The sequence below is a fragment of the Amblyomma americanum genome, chromosome 4, assembly GCF_052857255.1.
Source record: "Amblyomma americanum isolate KBUSLIRL-KWMA chromosome 4, ASM5285725v1, whole genome shotgun sequence".
NCBI classification, from domain to species: Eukaryota; Metazoa; Arthropoda; class Arachnida; order Ixodida; family Ixodidae; genus Amblyomma; species Amblyomma americanum.
The window spans coordinates 170,293,216-170,313,283 of record NC_135500.1 but is presented as its reverse complement, the minus strand read 5'-3'; the positions used below and the strand labels follow the sequence as shown (position 1 = coordinate 170,313,283).

At 42.3% G+C, this 20,068-nt stretch overlaps 1 protein-coding gene across 4 annotated transcripts in view; it reads left to right on the top strand.

Moving 5' to 3' along the window:
• Rab3-GEF (Rab3 GDP-GTP exchange factor) overlaps nucleotides 1–20,068 on the top strand; it is an 84,544-nt gene that overhangs the window by 56,746 nt on the left and 7,730 nt on the right. For 3 of the 4 annotated variants that reach the window (XM_077662202.1, XM_077662199.1, XM_077662200.1), the window contains 9 exons: nucleotides 742–909; nucleotides 5,927–6,119; nucleotides 6,835–6,955; nucleotides 7,341–7,557; nucleotides 8,957–8,983; nucleotides 9,590–9,700; nucleotides 9,909–10,073; nucleotides 10,687–10,759; nucleotides 12,140–12,246. In XM_077662202.1, the coding sequence (XP_077518328.1) occupies nucleotides 742–909; nucleotides 5,927–6,119; nucleotides 6,835–6,955; nucleotides 7,341–7,557; nucleotides 8,957–8,983; nucleotides 9,590–9,700; nucleotides 9,909–10,073; nucleotides 10,687–10,759; nucleotides 12,140–12,246 (1,182 nt within the window). The remainder of the gene's footprint in view (nucleotides 1–741; nucleotides 910–5,926; nucleotides 6,120–6,834; nucleotides 6,956–7,340; nucleotides 7,558–8,956; nucleotides 8,984–9,589; nucleotides 9,701–9,908; nucleotides 10,074–10,686; nucleotides 10,760–12,139; nucleotides 12,247–20,068) is intronic. The other variant, XM_077662201.1, reaches the window with a different exon arrangement.

Here is a 20,068-nt window from a genome sequence, read left to right as displayed (position 1 = left end):
GCGATGCAGCATGTGGGAACACTGCCACTGTTGTGATGTAAAAGCTGAGTTTGTATTGAATGGGTTTCTATGGTAGATAGGATGGGTCTGGTCCTCAAAAACATGCCGGGAGAACACAGCACCCGGAAACATAACAGCGGGGTTCTACTGTGTATATGGCTTTGTGTTGTTTGGGCTCCACTTGCACTGGGATGATAGGTTGAACCTCAGAAGCATGTGTGTGCAGGTGAACTATTGAGAAGAGTTCTTCTATTTCTAGAGTTTAAATATAGCAGAGGAAAGTGATTATAAAAGCGGGGATATTTTGATACTGTCATACAATAAATGGCGCAGGGATGTTTGAGAAAGTAGAAGGGAGAATACTACAAGAGAAATGAAGCACGGAAATTGAGAAGGGAAAGATAAAAAACTACCGCAATTGCTACCCTCAAAAGCGGGTGAAAAGCGTGAATAGCTGTATTTGGGAGTCCCTCAAGAACTCCACTGTAATAAATACCATCATAGGCGACTATTGCCAGGGAAGAAGCCTGGCTGTGGAGCTGTCGTTGATGGACAGCTTTTTATTCTTCAATCAGGCAGAATGTCTCACTCGTCCAAGGGATGGGGTGTTTTTTTGTTGCGATGGTCATCAACTGTCGTGAGTAGGTCGTAGTTGGGTGAGAAGTGGTAGTGTAGCCCCATCATCATATGTAAAAATGTAAAAACAGCACCCACCTGTGTGTCTGGGGGGTCCCTGCATAGGTGTCGGACGCCGGCACGAGCCAAGGCTCGGATTTGACGGTGCCCAGCGGCAACATCAGCGATACAGGCAGCGTCACCATGAACCCTGCCTTCTTTCGCCAGTCGCGAGGTGGGAGCAACGCCTCCTTTCGCTCGACCGTCTCTGACAGTGAGGTGGAGGCAGGCGGCGTGAGTATACCAAGCATCCTCATCTGCGGCTTCCTCCCTCTCTTGTAGATGTCGTAGACCATCGTAATACGAGTGGGGTGCAGTTTTCGTAAACTTCTGAGCACGTCTCGGTATGGGAGGTAGGCAAAGCTGTGCCATATTTTCCTGCAAGCTGTGGGAACCGATTTAGTCAGGCATTCCCTTTGCTGCTCCATTGTTCCCCTGCTTCCTTTATGTGGTAAATTTGCACAATCGACTGCCTATGTAGTAGCCAGCTTGTATTTTCAACTAGCAAGCATGCCACCAGCAGTGAAAGGAGAAAAAAATAAGTATGTATGCTTGAAAGATAATGAGGCAGCGTCTGGCTCCAGTAGGCACAGTAAGACTCGAGTTGGAGCTGCAGGCTTTCAAAGGTGGTGCTTTTGTTCTGTCTTTTGTTTGCAGTTTGAAGTTTATCCCCTTAACATACTAATATTGCTGTTTTGTTGAGATGGTGCTTGCTCTCTAAAAAGCATTTCTAATGATTTTGCACATTCACTGGGACTATGCAAAGCTTGCAACTTCCTTGGTTGTTGTCTTCGAGCTGGAGCTTCGGAGGGTTACAGTGTCTTAGCTGGGAGCACTTTCAAGCCTTAATGACATTAAAGAGGCGTGTATGTTTTACCTAGGGTCAGCACGTAAGATGTGGCAGAAATGTATAATGGCAAAGCATAACTTTATTTTCCTGAGCAATTGCTGAACTTTAAAATGGTTCACGTACACGCAAGCATGTAGTGTCCCTAAGAAGAAACAACTTGAACTTAGTTATTGTGTTGCCCAAGCTGTAGCCACTCTGATGCAGCAGAATTTTTTGAACTTCATCAAAGTATGTGTAAACTTCGTAGACATACGTGTGGCTGGTAATGGTGTCTAATTCGCATTGTTGTCATAATACCCATATGAATGTCGACAAGAAATTTGGAAACTTCTGCTTTATCTGCTGATTTGTTCTTTAATGCACTAAAGGCCTTTCTGTAGTGAAGTCTGCAAACACCAAGAACATGTGTGATGTTGTGCTAAACTGTTACGACAATCTGGTATTGTCTGCTTGTCTGCTTAGCACTGGAGATGTGCTTCATGCTCTGAATGACACACACTATTATTTGCTGCTTCGGTGCCTTGTGTGTTGTGCGAATGATCAAAGCAGTTTTGCAAAGGCTGTGATGTGGCACATATTTAGTTTGGACTTTTTTATTATTTTTTACTCATGATGAAAAATAAAACCCCTTTCTGGTATACTTTGTAGCTGTGGTAGTTTGTGGTAGTAGTAGTAGTAGTTGCAGTAGTGCATATACCTTTATTCTTTTTGTTAAATCTGGGCTACATTACATGAATGGTGCTTTTTCCAATTCTTTCCAGTTATTTGCCTGACATGTTATGCATGCCTTATTTGTGTGTTGTGTGTGTGTGTGCCTTGCATTCTGTGTTGTCTGTCTTAGGGTCTGCTGAAAGGTTTTTTGTTTCTTCACGAGGCTACCAATGCAGTATGGTATGTCACTGCAGCATTTTCGCTTCGGCTAAGGGCTAAAGAGGAGCACTGGGAAACGTGTTTGAAACTGGAACATGGAGAGATTGTACGAGGTTTTTCTGGGAAAACGATACCTCAGGAGAGTGCAAGCTTTTGAGGTCATATGTTGCCTTTGTTTTCACTAACTTGCATCATGCACCGGAATGAGCCCACCCTGGCACTTTGACAGGCTTAAAACTGGAGATATGAAAAGTATTTTGAAATCATTAGACTGCCACTTGAGTCTTTTGACTGTCCATGTTGCCAAGTCATTCGTGATAAGTTGCATTTTTGTACTTTACGCACGTAATTACCACATTCTGTATGTGAATGTCCTAAATCTGAAGATTTTACAGCTAGTACTCAGAGGTTTTTCTGTTTTCAAGGCTACTAGGTCTTGTAGTATTCTAGTAATAAAAATAAGGCTACAAAGCTTGTTGAAAATGTATGTAACATACTAAAGGCATGGTATGGCACAGAGCTGTTATAATACATTGAGCATTTTATTGATAAAGAGAGATTACTATGATTAGGTTAGACAAAGTACAAAGTCAAACGTGTCTTTGTGAGCTGCAGCCACAGCATAAAAGATTGCTTATTCATTGTTGCATGCTCTATGTTAATTAAGGGACTGAAAGCCCCACTGTTGAAGGAGCACACCCATGGTACGTGACTCGCCTCATGCTCTAGCATGAAAATTTATTTAAGTACCGTGACACGGAAGATGAACTCATTCTTACAAACCTGGGTTCCTCAGCCATAAAAACAGGTTTCCATACCAGATAAGTGGAATAAATGCCAGTGGCTGAACCATTGCTCTTTGCTAAAGATATGAAAGGCTTTAAATCAGTAGTCTTTTTAAATAGCCTCATAAACTGTGATTTATCCCTTCTTTGAATGCCAGAATTTATTTATTACTGCACCTTCTCACGTAATGTAATGTCACCTCTTCAGGGGCTATGGGCAGTTACAAGTTCTGCTGCCTATACTGACAAAACTAGCAAGCGCTTAGTTAGAAATGTTATGTATTGCATTTAGAATCACTTACTCTATAGGGCAGGAGGATCAGGACCTTGTTCGTTATTGCAAGCATACCTTGACAGGAACCATGCTGTTTATAAAATTCATTACTCTATGCCACAGTAAGTGTGGGAGAGCTGCGACAGGTTGCATGTGTTAAAAACTAAAATTAATTCTTTGTCCATAACTTTGGCATAACTTGTTGGCAAATCAGTGAACATCATGACAGGCAGCTGTTATTAATGTATTACTTTGTCACTCAAAGCAAAGAGCTGGGGTAGTTTGTTTGGTTGCTCATAACACGGCAAGAAATGCTCGCGAATGCGAAGGAAAAACGGGGATGTAGGGTACGCTAGTTGACACTAATCGACGCTAGTGGATCTAGTAGATCTGGTTGTCTGTTGTCCAGCATTTGTCGTGCTCACTTCTCAATTTTACGTCCTTGTTTTTCTGCAGTGCTGATTTGTGCCACATTTAGCTCTAGGTCTCATTACAGCAGGCTGCAGGAAGAAAAAGACCTACCGAAAGCAAAATTTTCATTGCGCTTTATACATACGTCCATCTGAGAGTTAGTAACTCGAGCCTTATTTTCACCGAATGACCAATTAGGTTCCTAACTAGCACTTTTCATGTAAGTATTTATTTATTGCTAGGTCTGTGTGACTTGCAAGGCGATTCAGTTTGTAAACATTTAATTCTGCTGCAGTGGTTGGCACACTGTGATTCGTAGGCATTGGGTATTGGTAAGCATTGCAGCAGCCACACATTGGGGCGCTGAGATAGTGTCACATATGAATATATAACACTGTATAGAATCAAGTGTACATTTTAGCGCAGTCTTGAAATCATTGGTCATTTATGAAGTGCAAAGCCTTTGAATCTAGTTTTCTACTTTCCTCAAACACTTTTTCTTTTTTGCCCTTTTTAAATGCCGTCTAAAGTTGCAGGTAGAGACAGACATTCCACTGAGAAGAGCTCAACTAATTGCTCGTTACTGCATGCTTGCATATGCATGCATGTGAGTTTGCATTTGTTTTTGTTTTTTCTGTCCCATAATAACAGCTGTCATGAAAGTCTGCCTGGCTTGCTTTGTTCCTGGAACTTCAGTATGCTGCCAGGAATATATATAGTCTTTTTTTAAAAAAAAAGCTCTCAATTTTGTTTTGAGCGCTGTCTGTTACTCAAGTTGAGCGGTATATTACACAATGCATTAGTGTGCACAGGGAGAGAGTTCAATGGCCGCATGCTAAGAATTCACCCTTTTATGAAAGTTCTGTATTTCAAAAAGGCTTTGTGAAAAGCTTTATTTAGACGCTGTAACATGGTCTTGCTTTACGGCATAATCGAGTTCTAACACTGGAATAAATTGTGTTTTACATATCGGTAAGCAATGGTAGATGTAGTTGTGGTCAGGTGTGAATGCTTATGCTTTCTGGTCTTAGAATTGCTGTATGGGCAGTTGTACACAGCATTCAGGATGCATATGCTTTGTGGTGCTTTGCAGGTCATCTTTTCCAATGTAAGACAGACAGAAAATTTTCAGCCTGCAATGTGCTCCCGTGTAATCGGTGACCGGGGCAGTGAATGTAGTGTCTCTGATATCGGGCAAAGCTATTGCTAGCAAGCTATTGGCCATAGTTTTCAGCTTTCACTGACACCACATTCAGCTTTGACAAGGTGAAAAATTGTCATTGCACAGACCATCTGAAGGTTGTTAAGTTGTTGGTGCTTCGACCACATTTGTTTGCAGTTTACACATTGTAAAAAAAATGGGGCTTGTTGTGGTTTGCCAGCAATAGCTTACGTCACAGTCGACGTGCGCTCTTGCCGGCTTGCCACCAGCAGTGAATGGATGAGCTGCCGAAGATAAATTTGCCTGTCTTAATTTGTGAGTGGTTGTTTAATTGATGATGATTTCTTATGACGCAAGGGCATCTGTGGCCAAAGAGTGCCATGGCACAAGGTTTTTTTCTTCTACTGAAGATGGGGTCAAAGACCCATTTCCCAAGAATTTTGCTCTAAAGAAGCCGAGCAACAGGCAGGGGAAAGCTTGTACCCATTGTATCATCGGTGGGTACCAACGACACTGTGGATCGAACCCTGCACCTCCCACATGCGAGACGGATGGTCAAACTGCTAGGCCACTGCTGCGTTGGTTAGGCAGTTATGACAGTTATTTGGATGGCCGTGAGGGTACTCTTTGAAGCTCACAATGGAAAACAAGAACTTGTGACTGCTTACAAGTAATTGCCTAATCAGTGTTGTGTAGTTGCACAGTAATTGTTGCACAACTGCTTAGCTACTGAAGAGTTGCATGTTGCATTGTGCTGTTGTGCAGTGAGTGTTGTTTCCAACACATGGGTGCTTGTTGCCAAACTTCCACTGCAGAGCCCCAGGGTGGAGAGGGTAAATGTTCAATGAGCTTTGCCCTTAGTGCATGTTGCTTCCTTTTCTTCTTCCACCTCGGCACAGTTCATGATGTCGAGGCAGATGCGTGCCTCAAGCATCTGGAGCACCAAGAGCAGCCTGAGTGGAGGCTTTGGGTTCGCCGGGGGCAGCAGGAACCCCAGTGGCGGCCAGGGGGCCCATGGGGCCAGTCCCAGCACGCCCACTCGCTCGTCCCCACCACCACAGTGCCGCACGTACATCTACCAAGGCCTGATCGGTGGGTGCACACAGGTTGCTGTGCCGAAGACATTCTAGCACAGGTGGAGGCAAAATCTGTTCTGTGCCCCTCGTGTGGGTTATGCTGTGCATTTGGTGAAAAATTGGAATGCAGTGAGCCCTCATAAACTTTAACTGCACATCTCGAAACATTGTAGAAGTTTTTTTTTAATGCGTTTAGGGGAACCCCTCAAGGTGAAGTAGATTCAAAATTGTGCAATCATACACTCAACGCTCATGCGCTGCTCTTTGTAGTCCAGGTTTCTTGTGTTTCCAGGCTTGTTAACACAGAACAGCTTTCATTATAATTATGTGCTCACTTTGCATAGTGGAACCTTTGTTACAAAATGAAGTTCTTAATTTAAATGTACCGAAAACTTTATTCCTTCGCTTGTCTTGAAAGCTTTCTGTGCTTTACAACCTTAGGTTAATGAGGGTTTACTGTATCTTTGCATTAACGAGATTTGCAGAGGACTACAGGGAGGCTGGGCTACAGGAGTACCTTTGGAATAACCACAAGTAGTACAAAGACAAATCTGAGCTGCAGGTTGCTCGCAGATTTCGGTGGTGCCATGCTTTACCAGAAAGCAGTGCATGAGACATTCACACGAAATGCATTGACCGTACACAAAGCATTCCATTGCCTTTCATCATTGTGGTTTTGGAGGCAATACACAGCTAACTCTGTGCCCTCACTCTGCTGTCTTCCTGTGCAGGCAAAGAACGAGCCAGCATTTGGGGTGAGCCTCAGTTCTGGGAAGATGCCTTCTTCGATGCTGTCGCACAAGAGCGTGACCTTATCGGGATGGACCAGCAACCGGGGGTTCTGATGGAAAGGCAAGCATTTTCAGTGCTGCTGTCAGAAGGTGGACGAGGCTGCATGATGTCGTTTCCAGTAAAATAGCTTTGGTAGAGCTGGTGAGGAATCTCGAAAGGAATTTTTTCTTGCTTTTGTCCTGGAATTAAAATGTAATGATGCAGCACCCCTTCTCTGTTAACAGTGAAAATAAATGGATGAGGCAAAGTTCCTTGGTAGTTCCAATGGTGAAAGTGGGGTGCGTGTCAAACTGAATAGCAAATACAGCTTGCAAATTATTTGAAGTTTTGGACATCCGCACACCCTTATAGTCATAACTGCCTAATCTTTAAACGTCAGAACCCCTGTCAGGCACCTTTTAAGGGATGCTTAGATTGCATCTGCTGCCCCTTCTTCCTCTTCTAGGTACCGGTCTCTGTCGAGCCCTGAGAAGAAACGGTTGGAGCACGACGAAGACCGGCTGCTGTCGACGCTACTCTCTAACCTGATCGCCTTCATGCTCATGATGGAGGTACCCATCGAAGAGATCCGGCGGCGGGCTCGCCGCCTGCTGGGCAAGTGCCACATCAGCCTCGTCTACAGCGCTGAAATCAACACCATTCTGGATGCTCTCGACTACGTGGTATGGCTGCTCACTACTTTGAGGGCACCCTGGAGTAATTAACAGCTGGAGCTGAATAACACACTGCATGGTCTTTGTTATGCCAGCTCTGGGCTTCAAAACAGTGCTATGAAGCAGGCAGAGTGAGCAAGTGAGCCCAGGTTACAAAAAAAAAATTGAAGGCTTGCATGATTGACATGGCACAGCTGTCAAATTAATCACTGAGGCTGTGGAAAAATTGCAAATCTATTGTATTTTTATATTTTCCTTTTTGACTGAGTCGGTCAGTTGGTTTTCTTTGTTCTGTTCACGGTATTTAGAGTTTGTGCAATACTCACTGGCAACATTTCTGAAGCAAATTAATGGCAAATGGTGTATTTAGCATTAGTTGCTGCTTCCATTCTCTTGAACTAAGGTTTGCAGGACAAACAAGCTATAAAGCCTAGGTGAACTTTTTTTTCTTTTCATTCAGCCAGCAAGTGTAGAAAAGAACAGTCAAATTAGTACTGCGGTTGTAGTCAGTGATGCTTGTCCTGTCTACCTACCCCACTGCTGAAAATCACCATGTTATTAAACAGTTGGATTGAAATGGGCATTTCTGGAGCAGAATTGAATTATCCGGTGTTGCGATTCTAGAAAACTCGAACATTGTGACATTGCACACTATGCAGTGAAAAAAAAATGAAGACCACATGTTCGGTTCGTTCCACAAGGCCCTCCGTTTCAGAGGGCCACTGTGCTGAATTTTATTGACCATAAGCTCTTTGCAGCAATTGCAAGCTCTTCACCCAGTGAAATGTATGCTCAGCTATGGTACTGTAAGTAATACAACAGGACATTTTAAAATGCTTGAAAAAATTGTTGTAAATGTCATTGTTACTACGTCTGATGGAACAGAATGCCAAGAACTTGGGTACACAGTATGCATGGCTGCCTTTCTCATTATTTGCTTATTTTTCCTAACTTTGTGACGTAACCTGTGTCCATATTCGGAAAGTGTTCACTAAGTGGACGTGTCCAAAATAGGCCTGGCGGAAACAGGGCATGTGCTCTTGTTCCAAAAAAAAGGTAAATGCTTACACCACTATCTTGGATCATGTTGCGTAGAACCTCTCACTGCCTTAAATTGAACTTATTTTTGATCTTAAGTTATTTATAGCAGAAGTTTTCTAATACTATTCACCTTCGAACTACAATCAGTGACGCAACAGAAAGTGCAGTTTCAGCCGAGATAATGTAAGAGTAAAGAATGGTCAGCTGCCACATTAGAGACTCCGACCAGCCAGTGAAGATTGAAATGTGCATGTGCACTTAGTTGACACTTCCAGAATGTGGCCCTCAATCTCCTTTTTTTTTTTTTTTGTCAATTAGTTTGATCATTTCTTGAAATCAATTTCTTTCCTGCACTGTTTGGTTTCAGGACCGGGATGGAAACAGGATCAGGAAGGTGCGCATTACTTGTTCCTCCTCTGTCTGTCAGAGTGGCTCTTGCCGTCAACTGCAAATGCAGCTGTCTGCAGCTGTGTGCAGGAATTATGTGGAGTACTCTGAAAGTTGAAGGGGCACTGAGGGCAAATTGAAGTTTGTGTGTATCTATAGATTACTCCATTCTGACAAGAAAGAGGTTGTTTTCACTAAAAACATACCTTTACAATCTAGAAACGACCATAAAATACTGCACAAGTACTGCTGCCACTGGCTGGTTTCTCAAGCAAACGCGAATCTCTGAGGCTAGGCTATTTTGCCATTTGCTTCTACACTGTGATCATGGAGTCTTTCATTATCGACATCATGAGTTTCAGCAGAGTGGTAGGGAAAAAAAAGTTCCATTTTTAGGTTCAGTTTTTAATTTTCTCAGCAATAAATGCATCTTTTGCTGGCAAACAAACTTCAGCATAGCCTTAATGATTCATAGAATAAATTTTTAGTCTGCCCAAGAATTGGGTGCATTGTCCTCTGTGTTCCTTCAGTGCCACTTTAAGAGAGGTAATTTAGGCTGTAGCTACTGTAACGTATCGCCCAATATAGCATCTTTCCCGCCCTGCTGTTGCAGTATGGCAACGAAATCGACCTCAAGCCCCTGGGAAGTCGGCAGATGCAGTCTCAGTGCTTCACTGTTCACACCACCACAAACACCGATGACGAAGAAGTGCGCTTTCTTGAGGTGAGTGCAGTTAGTGTGTGCTATGCAGCCAACCTCATGAGGTGATGAGAAAAGCACAAAGCATTCTGTGCTGTGCTTCTCGCAGCTGTGTTTTCGAAGTGTCAGGTTTGATCAGGCAGTCTGTGAGACTGTTTTTGAAAATCTGTTAAGTGGTACGTGTAGTTCTCAGCAGCCTGCTCAAATCGAAGTTGCTTTCTTTTCGTTTCAGGTTAGGGACGACGGACTGGTGCTGCGCGGTGCCAATGGCGTTGTGATAGAACGTTGGTGGTATGAGAGGCTGGTGAACATGTCCTACTGCCCCAAAAACAAGGTACTTTGTCTCTGGAGGCGGAGCTCAGGCCAAACGCAACTCCACAAGTACTATACAAAAAAGGTGAGGTGTGGAGGTGTTTTTTTACCGTAGCAGCCAAGGGATTTTGCTGGGTGGAGGGCTCTTTTTATCTTCTTCTTCAGTTTCTTTTTTGTTCATTTCTATAGCAATTTTGTTGCACTTGAGAATTGCAAACTGATTGACTAGCTGTGAAATGTGGGGCCATATGCTGGAACAATGGTTTCCAGGGTCATGGTCCAAGCAAAAAGTCATGCATGGTGTCATGATGGGGCGGCGGGTAAGGCAAATGGACATAGAACACAACACAGTGTCAATCCATCGAAACCATGGGTGCTCCCTGCAAAATTGAAAACGTCGAAAATGACCCATTGGGAGATGAGTTATGACATTCTAGGGCCCTTTTGCTCTGGTCTGCAAAGGCTTGGCACGATTTAAACATGTGGGCAGGCCTGATGGGTATCGAAGGAAGGGCACTGTGAAAAGTATGAAGCTGAGTTATGTGCTTCCGAACGCCTGTAACTTTACCATTACTGCATTTCTATTAGAAACTTTCAAAATTTTGAGAATTTTTTTTTCTTTACTTATGCTGCTCTTGCTGCTCGTCACCTACAATCATATGATAAGCAAAATTGGTGACAAATTGTTTTTTTTTTAGTGCAAGGACATGTACTACTGTATCAAAGAGGCAATGGAAAGGGCAGCTGCCCAAGGAAATGTACTCAAGTCTGGTAAGTAAGATCTGCCTTTAGCTTATGCATCATGCCTTCAGTTCAGCTCTTGGTTACCATTGATTGGGTTGAACAAGTTAATACTTATGAACTGCTGTGTTATAAGGAAGCCACACAATGCTCATGGCAAACCAGTAACGCTAGATTCTGAGCTTACGGATGTAAATGTGGCTATGGACAAGGAAATACTTGTAATGTGGAGCTTCTTTCTGCAATTTTTGTTCAACATCTACTATTTTAATAATTGGTTTTTTTGGGGAAAGGAAATGGCGCAGTACCTGTCTCATATATCAGGGGACACCTGAACGGTGCCGTAAGGGAAGGGTTAAAGGAGGGAGTGAAAGAAGAAAGGAAGAAAGAGGTGCCGTAGTGGAGGGCTCCAGAATAATTTCGACCACCTGGGGATCTTTAACAGTAGCACAGCACACGGGCGGGCGGCGCCTTTGTGCCTCCATAAAAACGCAGCCGCCGCGGTCGGGTTCGAACCCGGGAACTCCGGATCAGTAGCCGAGCGCCCTAACCACTGAGCCACCACGGCGGGCAACATCTACTATTTTAAAATTTGTTTTTGTGTCTTAATGGCCTTATAAGTAGGTGACCTGAGCTGTCTTAAAAGAAGCAGGGGCACCAAGTTTTCAGGTTCTGTCTTTTGTGATGGCTGTATGCCAGACCTCAGGAATGATAGGATCGGCGAAGATATGACCTGCCGTGGTTTGAATTACTTATTACGGCTGTTTTTCTGCCAAGAGCTTCATTTTTATTTATGTAGGTTGTGACGTGAGAGATCGTGCGCAACCACAGTAAGTCACATGTACTGGCAGCAGATGACGGAGCAGCAACGGCATCACTGTTATGTGAGCGCATATGACATGTTGTGGTTTTGCATACTCTGTTGCGACATCGCAGCCCACTCAAAGTGAAACTCTTGGCTAAAAGTAATTCTGTAATAAATACACAGTTTTATTGTTCCTAAGGCCCTCTGCATTTTTAGAAGAAAAAAAAACAACCTGAAAGTGCAGTGCCTCTACTTCTCCAAATAATTTAATTTGCAGCCAGACATATTTATTACCCCAAAGGTGCAAAGTAAATTAATGCATTACTACAGTTACTTGAGTTTATTCATATGTACTGTAACACATTAACTCCACTTTGTCATAGTTTTCGCATGTGTGATCGTTTCAGCTAAAAAAGTAGTAATGGTGGCTGTTCACTTGCACATTAAGGTTCTTATTCATTTTCTGTGGCTTGCAAACAAATAGCACTTACTAACACATGCACACAGGCCTACGGTGGAGAGTTGTATGCCATGGTATGCTGTACCATGCCTGCTACTGCATGCCTTTGTGTTAATCCTTTATCGCATGCTCTTTTTCTGTAAAGGCACAGAACTCGGTGGAGAGTTTCCAGTGCTGGATTTGACAACTCGGGAAGGCGGCATTTTGCAAGTATGCATGGAAGGCGTGGGCTTGCTCTTTGCCAATAGCAAGGTAGGCCGTCTGTCTGCCTGACTCTCTCTCTCTTTTTTTTTTTAATCTGTGCAACCCTTACTGTGCTTTTCTGTACTTTGTTGTGATAACTCTTCTGGTGTGTGCGACCACGTTTTTCCTTTCACAACCACCGTAGCTGTAGGTGTCGCAAAGGAATTTTGCAGTTTATTTTTTTTTGTCAGCTCTTGGTCCACTTCATTAGCAGGTTTATTGGTGACAGCACCTCTACACGGATGGTTATACTTGCATCCAGCCGGTGGCTATGGGTTCAATAACAAGATTGCTCAGATGCCGGCAATTTTTTTCTATAAAACGTCAGAAGTGCATCTTTTTAGTATTAAAATTCTCCATATTCATACATAATTTGGTGCAAACTTTGCACGAAAGGAGACAGCACTGAATAGTGATGGTTGTGTGTGAATGTACTAACATCATCCTTTCATTAGTTGTACTCATCAGGCTGCATGTCGTCCTATACACAGCTTAGTTGAATGGACGAAAAAAAAAATGAAAACGGTGAATCAAAACAGTGTCCTCTTGTACTGTTCTGGCTATTGTTTCTGGGCACTGGCAGTAACACGATCAGTAAAGACGTTTCTCATGGCAATTAGTTCAGTGTGACTGATATTATCATTCATTAAGTCTCTGCACTTGCCATCATCTGGAAAAGTGCTTACTGTTTAGATATTGACAGATTTATTCTCAGCTAAGTATTTTGCAGCATTTTATATTGCACCATTTCTTTTTCTATTAGTAAGAGAGTTTAGTTTGAATGTCTTCACACCTTTTGTTGTAACTTGGAGAAATCAGTGCTGCAGGTAGACAAATAGCAGTTTATCTTTGACACAGGTCAAATGTAATGATTCTCTGCAGTCTCTATTGAAAGAAAGGTTGTATCGAAACCGCTAGTGAGCTTCGACTGTCCATGCATGCAAAGTTCAGTTTTTATGGCCCTGTTACACGGCAGGAGTGTCAAGTTTGCAATGAATGACATTCGTTGTTAATATCACTATTTGCTGTTATGCGAGAAAACTCAGTGATGTGTGGTCAAAATGGCATTCACAGTCAGATGAATTAAGGGAACTTGTCCGTGCACATTCATTTTAGGCTGAGTTTGTAGTTTCAGCATCTGTGGTTATGTGATTATGGGGGATTAAATTAAATGTAAAATTAAGGCAAACATGACAATTCCACCTTTCTTAGTTATTAGACATTCTGTAAAAGGAATACCTTGCAAAATTAACTGTACTTGACCTTATCGCTGGTGAACCTCAGAGCTGCATTGTTGCAGTGACACAGTACTTGCCGATCTTATTTTTCACCAGTGGCAGCCAATAATGCTATGTTTGCACCTGGCATTTGCTGTTCTGTAATATCATTTTCATCTCCAGGTCAGTCTGGCTTCCTGGTTCTCTTAGATCACAATGGTTTTGCTCATTATACATTTTACAACTGTGATAATGTTTAAGTTCCGAAAGTTATCTTGGAACAGCACTCTGCATGTAATAAAATTGTCTGTCGCCATTGTGCGCATATTTTTTGCTTGCAGCACTGTTCCTTTCTTTGCAAAGGGAAGCGGTGCAGAGCTGGTCAAATGTAATTGATTGCAAAGATGATGGGACCAATACAAGTAGACAGCCAATCAGTGCATAAGAGATGCCTAACCAAGTGCTTTTGTTAGCTGCAGCTAATGTTAGACAGCTGCTGCAGAACAAAGCAGCATACAAATCACTGTTGTATTTTTTCTTTTATTTCTGCTGATATAGCTATTGTTTGCGCACAGATGTGCTGCTAGAGTCGAGTAAAATAAAAGTCCGGCGCTTTGCACGTCAGTCTTTATGTTGAGCAGAGAATAGCCAACTTAAGACAAATGTAAATTGTAGTCACTCCTGCCAGATTTTGTGATTTTGTCTTACTATAACCATTTTCAATGCTTGTTCAAAATATGTTACATTTGGTACTGTGCTCTCAACTTTTTTTTTTTCCTTTGGAAATGGAGAAGAGAAATGCAGAAGAAGACAGTACTTTTCACTCTTTCTTCAGTTGATGCTGCTGTGTTGATACCTCCTTGCTAGCTTAGCCTTACACTGTTGTTGATTTTCATTCTAAGAAGCTCCCTTGGCAAAAGTGAATTAAGGGATCTGCACTTCAAATGCCTATTCCCAGTTACTGTTTGTATGTTGTGTGCATTCAAAGCTACTGCAAATGTAGAAGCTACAATTCCTGCAGGCTCTTGTGTACTGTTCAGTGTATAAAACACTATTAGCTCCTTTCCAGTGTAAGTTGCATACAGTTAAGTGGGTGGCTAATAAAGTAGCTTGAAACAGCATCTTAATTTTTGAAGGCCAGTCTAACCGTGTCTCATTTCGGCTCACAAAATAATAGAGAAAGATGAGCATGTACTGGCACAGTACGTTTTATATTGTTTTGTTTTTTTCCTGTAGTGATTAGCACATCATTTACCCAATGGTAGTCACTAGAGTACTGCAGCGACTTGCCTTTATTCTGTACCATTATGAACCTCAATTTGCTGAAGTGCGTTGCTTATATGTGCATGCATACAGAAAAACATGCCTATAAAGGAGACGCAAGCTGATAAACCCATAGACCACCATGGTCATGAATTCACCGGAAGTTTGCTTGGTAAAATGTAGTGCAGTTTGTTCTAGTGGTAACTTTGCTATTTAATGACTGAAGTGGTTGTTAATGAAAAACCACATGTTGTTTTCAAAAACTTGAAATGCAAATGATTTGCCTTCCTATTTATACTAAATAAACCACACAGACTCGCTTGAGATTCATTAAAACTCTTCTGTTTTTAAAAAATAAGCAATTTGTTTAAATTGACATTGAAACAACCCTGTTGAATGTCTTCAGAAGCTGATTTTTAGATGCAGCTATTAAGTACTAAGAGACTGGACACGCTCTTTAGAGACTGGACACACTTCTCATTTTCAGACACACAAAATCAGATGTGAAAATAGATTTGCATTGTTTAAAGCAAAAGCAATAGTGCGTCTTCTAGGGGACCATTTGAAAGCATAGTGAAAGTCAAAGGCCATACATAGAAAATGATAGCTAATAATGTGTGGCTGGACATATGTGAACTCTTTTGGTACCATTTTTTATGCTTGCTTCATTCCCTAGTCTACACATTTCTACGTATGTCCTGAGCAACACAAAAAAATAATTACTAACTGGATTTCAATGCCCAATTCACTTCGCCATCTGCACCCGCAGATTAACGACAATGGGCTCCATGTTGTGCTGTACAAGACAATAGCATTTGTAAACTGTGGCCGTATAATGTAGTAGTATTGTAATGTGTTAGCATGGGTGCGAGCTCTTTGAAGCATTCAGTACACTTCACGTGAACTGGAACTGCATAATTGGAGGTTTTGCATTCATTGTGGAGTGCTAAGTATGCTGGAGGGAATTAAAAATGCAACAACCTGACACAGCCTGTATTTAGAATTTTTTATTATTTGATTCAAGCTCGTGATGTTAAAACTGAAAAGGACTCTGTGATAATTATTGGGAAATGAATGGCGGTGTAGCCTCAGGTATCCGCACACAAAAGCTATCTTGATGCACAGCACCTTGGTTATGAAAATGGCCTGTGGTGGGAGATACCTGTAGTATTTAATTTTTGATGGTTTCTGGCTTAATGTTTGTTTTGGTGAAAGTAGCCTCTTAGCCATTAGAATGCGCTTATCTATTGATGCCGACCAACTACAGTTCTTTTCTGACTGTGCCTTTAAGGCAAACCCATTATACCTGGTGGTAGTGGCAGGGACGTTTTATTTTTCAATCCTTTTTGCTCGTCCCAGCATACTCTTTGCCCCTTTAAGGCCAACACATGATGACCATGTGCACATATCGCCATGTGAAGTGGGGTATAATGCTGTGTGTTTTCACTCATGTTAATGTCAAGTTGTAGCAGCTAAAAACAGCATCTTTGTATTTTTGTGCAGATCTCTTAGTGTTTATTTTCAGAATCCATTTCGTTTTCTTGGAGACCATTCACCCTGTGGTATCATTTAGGACACAGACGAGTTGCAAGATTACAGACACATCTTGCATTTTCATCTGAACTTTTATTGCAAAGTCAATCTCCAGAGGGATAGTCTTCAGCAAAGTGCACTGATTAGTTCAAACATTGGCAATGGTCTAGGGGCAGTGTGTTTGCAACAAGTCTTCAATAGAGACTGGCACCTATAGCAAATATGCTCAACCCAATTATTCACTTGTACGCTCTGTAAGAAAGACTTCAAGATCCTAAGACTGGAAGTTAGACATAAATAATCTTGTAAATGCACTGTTGTCATAGTGTTCTTTCTTGTTTTCTTTTGATAGAGTTAGAAGAACTTGAAACATTAACATAATCTCATTTGTATGGTGCTCACAGGTGTTAACAGGTGATGCGAAGTTTTTGTTTTTTCTTACAAGCAGCAGCCATGTTTAAAGGGACTATGCAATGAATAAAAAGTCGCTTGTAAATGTTTTAAATGCTTAGAAATGATGCTAAGGATCATTCACACTAAGTATGAGTCTTCGGAACTGAGCCGGCAATTTATTATGAATTTTTAAAAACCATATTTTTTAAAATTCGCGGGCCAATTGGTGTGTTTGTAGTGACCGATTTTGAAACTAAAATCGTGAAAAAAGACGTCAGTATACCGATGACGTCAGCAGGCCACCACACGCTCTCATTCGCTGGAGCCACGGCAGCCACGACATCACGGGCACACTTCCGGTAGCTGTGAAAATCGTCTGCTCGTGCCGCCGCGCGCCCCTCTCGGACAAGCGCGAGCCAGGGCATTGCCTTCGCGCATATGGTTTCAATTTTCCTCTGCCACCTCCTTCTGTCGGGAGTTCCGGAGCCACGCGCAGTGTCTTTTTCTCCGCCCAAGATGAATGTGCCTTGCTGTGTCGTCGGCTGCAAACCCAGTGACTGGCGAGGAGTTGAACTCGGGCATGTTATTCCTAGAGACGTGCGTGAGCGAGCTGCCTGGATGGAACGCAGCCGGTACGGCGTGAACGCATAGGGCTCGATGCCCATCGCGGCCGTAAGAGCGAGCAGTCGCGCCTCGAGGTCCGGGTCCATTACTGCTAACTACAACAGACGGCAAGCAAAGAAACCCGACGCGCGCCGCAATCACGCCCCCGACGCTGCTGCTGGGGTGTTAGGATTGACAACCGAAAGTTGCAAAGGGAACATCAGTGTATAATGTATTCATGGGCAGGGCCTAGTCCCAGGGCTGTTTTCTTTGTTTTTTTTTCCAGTGCTCCGTGTGTACGAGTTGAGGGGGGAGAGGAGGAGATTAATTTTTAATTGTCTATATCTTCGTTGTTATTGATACTAGCTTAAAAATTCTTGTGTTGGGGTGACGAGTGATGAAATGCCTATCTCTTATCTGCTTTACGTAATCTCAATTAATTTATTGCATAGTCCTTTTAAGTTCATTTCATTAAAACAAGCCCTCCTGTGTCATGCTGCTTAGTCGTTATTGATTCATGATTGTGCACGGACTGTCTGAAAAAGTTGAAAGTCAGCTCGGGTGACGTGCTTGCACTTTTCTGCTGCTGTTTCCAGTGCTTGATTCAACCAGTTTGAACTTTTGGGAGCGATCATAGCCCAAACCCACAATACGAGCCCTTATTATGTGAGCGTTTGTGACAGTGTACGGTAGGAGATTTAAATTTCAAACACTTAGCCATGAAGTACCTATTGTGGATGCCTGAAAGATCTATGTGACCATGGCGTGAAACGATGGAAGTCTTTGTTTGGGTCGATGTTTGGTGACATCAAGTGACGATCTGTTCAGTGCTCATTGAAATTTATTTCAAGTGGTCATATGCAAAAGGCAGAGACTAGGTTGTTTATTAGTAGGCAGTTCAAGGGATGTGCCAATAATATTGCCATGATGGCAGGGCTGTTTTAGTACTTGCTGTTGTTTCAATAGAAGAACCACGCAACTAACTCTGAGATTTAACTGCTTTTCCGACAACTAGTAAAAGTGCCACGAACTGTCGCCCTTCCTTTGCTGTTTTTCTCAAGCATTGTATACTTAACTTAGATCATAATGCTACTGTTATCTTGCTGTTCGGGGGGGGGCTGAATTCAACATTGTATGCATTTAGATTGTGTGCTTCATGGTCATTCTTGCCAGAAACATTACTTGCTCGTTATGTGCTGTTGCAACAAAAGATTGCAGTGCTCTGTCAAAATACATCGCAAGATATGTGCAGGATATGTATGTAATTAGTTTTCATGTCTTTTGGATCTGTAGACAGGCTTAGGCAGAATATGACAGTTGAGCTGAAAAATGAACTGAATGAACTGAAATGAATGATAGTTGAGCTAAAAAATGAAATAAAACTTGCCTTTGCAGCCATACGGCTGCACTTGGTTGGATTCCAATGAGTAATTACTCCCTTATTACAAATCTACTCCACCTTGGGGGGATTCCCCTAAACATTTGACTGATGCTGTTCCCACTTCGAGTTATTGATCAACTCGCTCTCGCCTTAGCTCAGCTGGTAGAGCGACTGCTCTAGTGAAGCAGTGGTCCCAGGTTCGAACCCCATGCCAGGACAAATTATTGTTTAACTACGAGGTTTCAGTGGAAGCTGTTTAGCTTTCCTTTGTAGCCATATGGCTGTACTTGCACTAATTACTCTCTTATTAAAAACAGAACAAGTGAGACATAAATGTGAGCACTTGGATGACTTCCAAATAAGGTGCTCAGGTGATCCCTAAACCTGGCCTGAAATATATTTCTTTACTGTTGGGTCACAGCCAACTAGATGCTGTGGTGGTTTAAGAACATGGAACCTGCGGCTAGGTTCTATTATTCTAGTGTAACGAAGCGAATGATAGTGTAAAATTCAGTGCAGCAGTTACTCTCTGCAACACCTGTATGCGGCCTTGATGCAAATGGCAGCGAGGCCAACAGTGAAGGTTTCTGGTTTTTTGGTTCTGTTGTGTCGAGAGGACCTTCTCAAAACTCCTCCTCTTGCTTGCTTTCACTGTTATTTGCTTACTTTTGGTGTAATGCTGCTGAATGCTTGATATGACCCCCACGGTCTTACTAAGTTGAGTGTTTGTTTTTTTTTTTCTTTTTTTCTTCTACCCCTTCTTGAGGTGACTGAGGCTGTATGTCAGAGCTACCTTTGCTCCCTCCTTTCCCACCTGCCAGTGTAACTCCCAAAACCGCATTTTGGCCCGTGTTGCTTCAAGGAAGAGCAAAAATCTGCCTTTCCTTCTTTCTGTTCTTTTTCCCCCATTATTTTTGTTTGTTTGTTTATTTTTATTATTTTTTTACGCTGTATTTCTATCTCCTGTTAGGTCCTCTTACAGTTAATACGGGAAGAGCAGTGCCCTTAAAGGCTAGCAAACTACCTAACCTGACACGAAGTTTTCCTGTTAGTTTTGCAATCTTGAAGTCCTTTTAACATTTAGATTCTTGTAGTGCATCTCTTACTACAGGGCGAAGAATACTGCTTTCTTCTACACATGAGTTCTGTTCAACATTTTCCTGCTTTTGAAGCGTCAATAGAAGCTGTAGCAGTATACCAGCACTCTGTTTTGTCCAAAATTTTTGCCAGACCTACCTTGTGAAGAAGTGTTCATTGCTGATGCACACTTCTTTTTTTTCTTCTTTTTTGCTTCTATTTTGCCGTCCTGGACACTTGTACGGTAGTGGGGTGCCTTTTATATTGAGAAGGCGACTCTTAGCTTGGATAAAATTTCTGTAATGTGTGCGCAGCAGTCTCTACTTGTCTTCTGAAGCCAGCTGTCTTTTTGCTCACTTCTCTA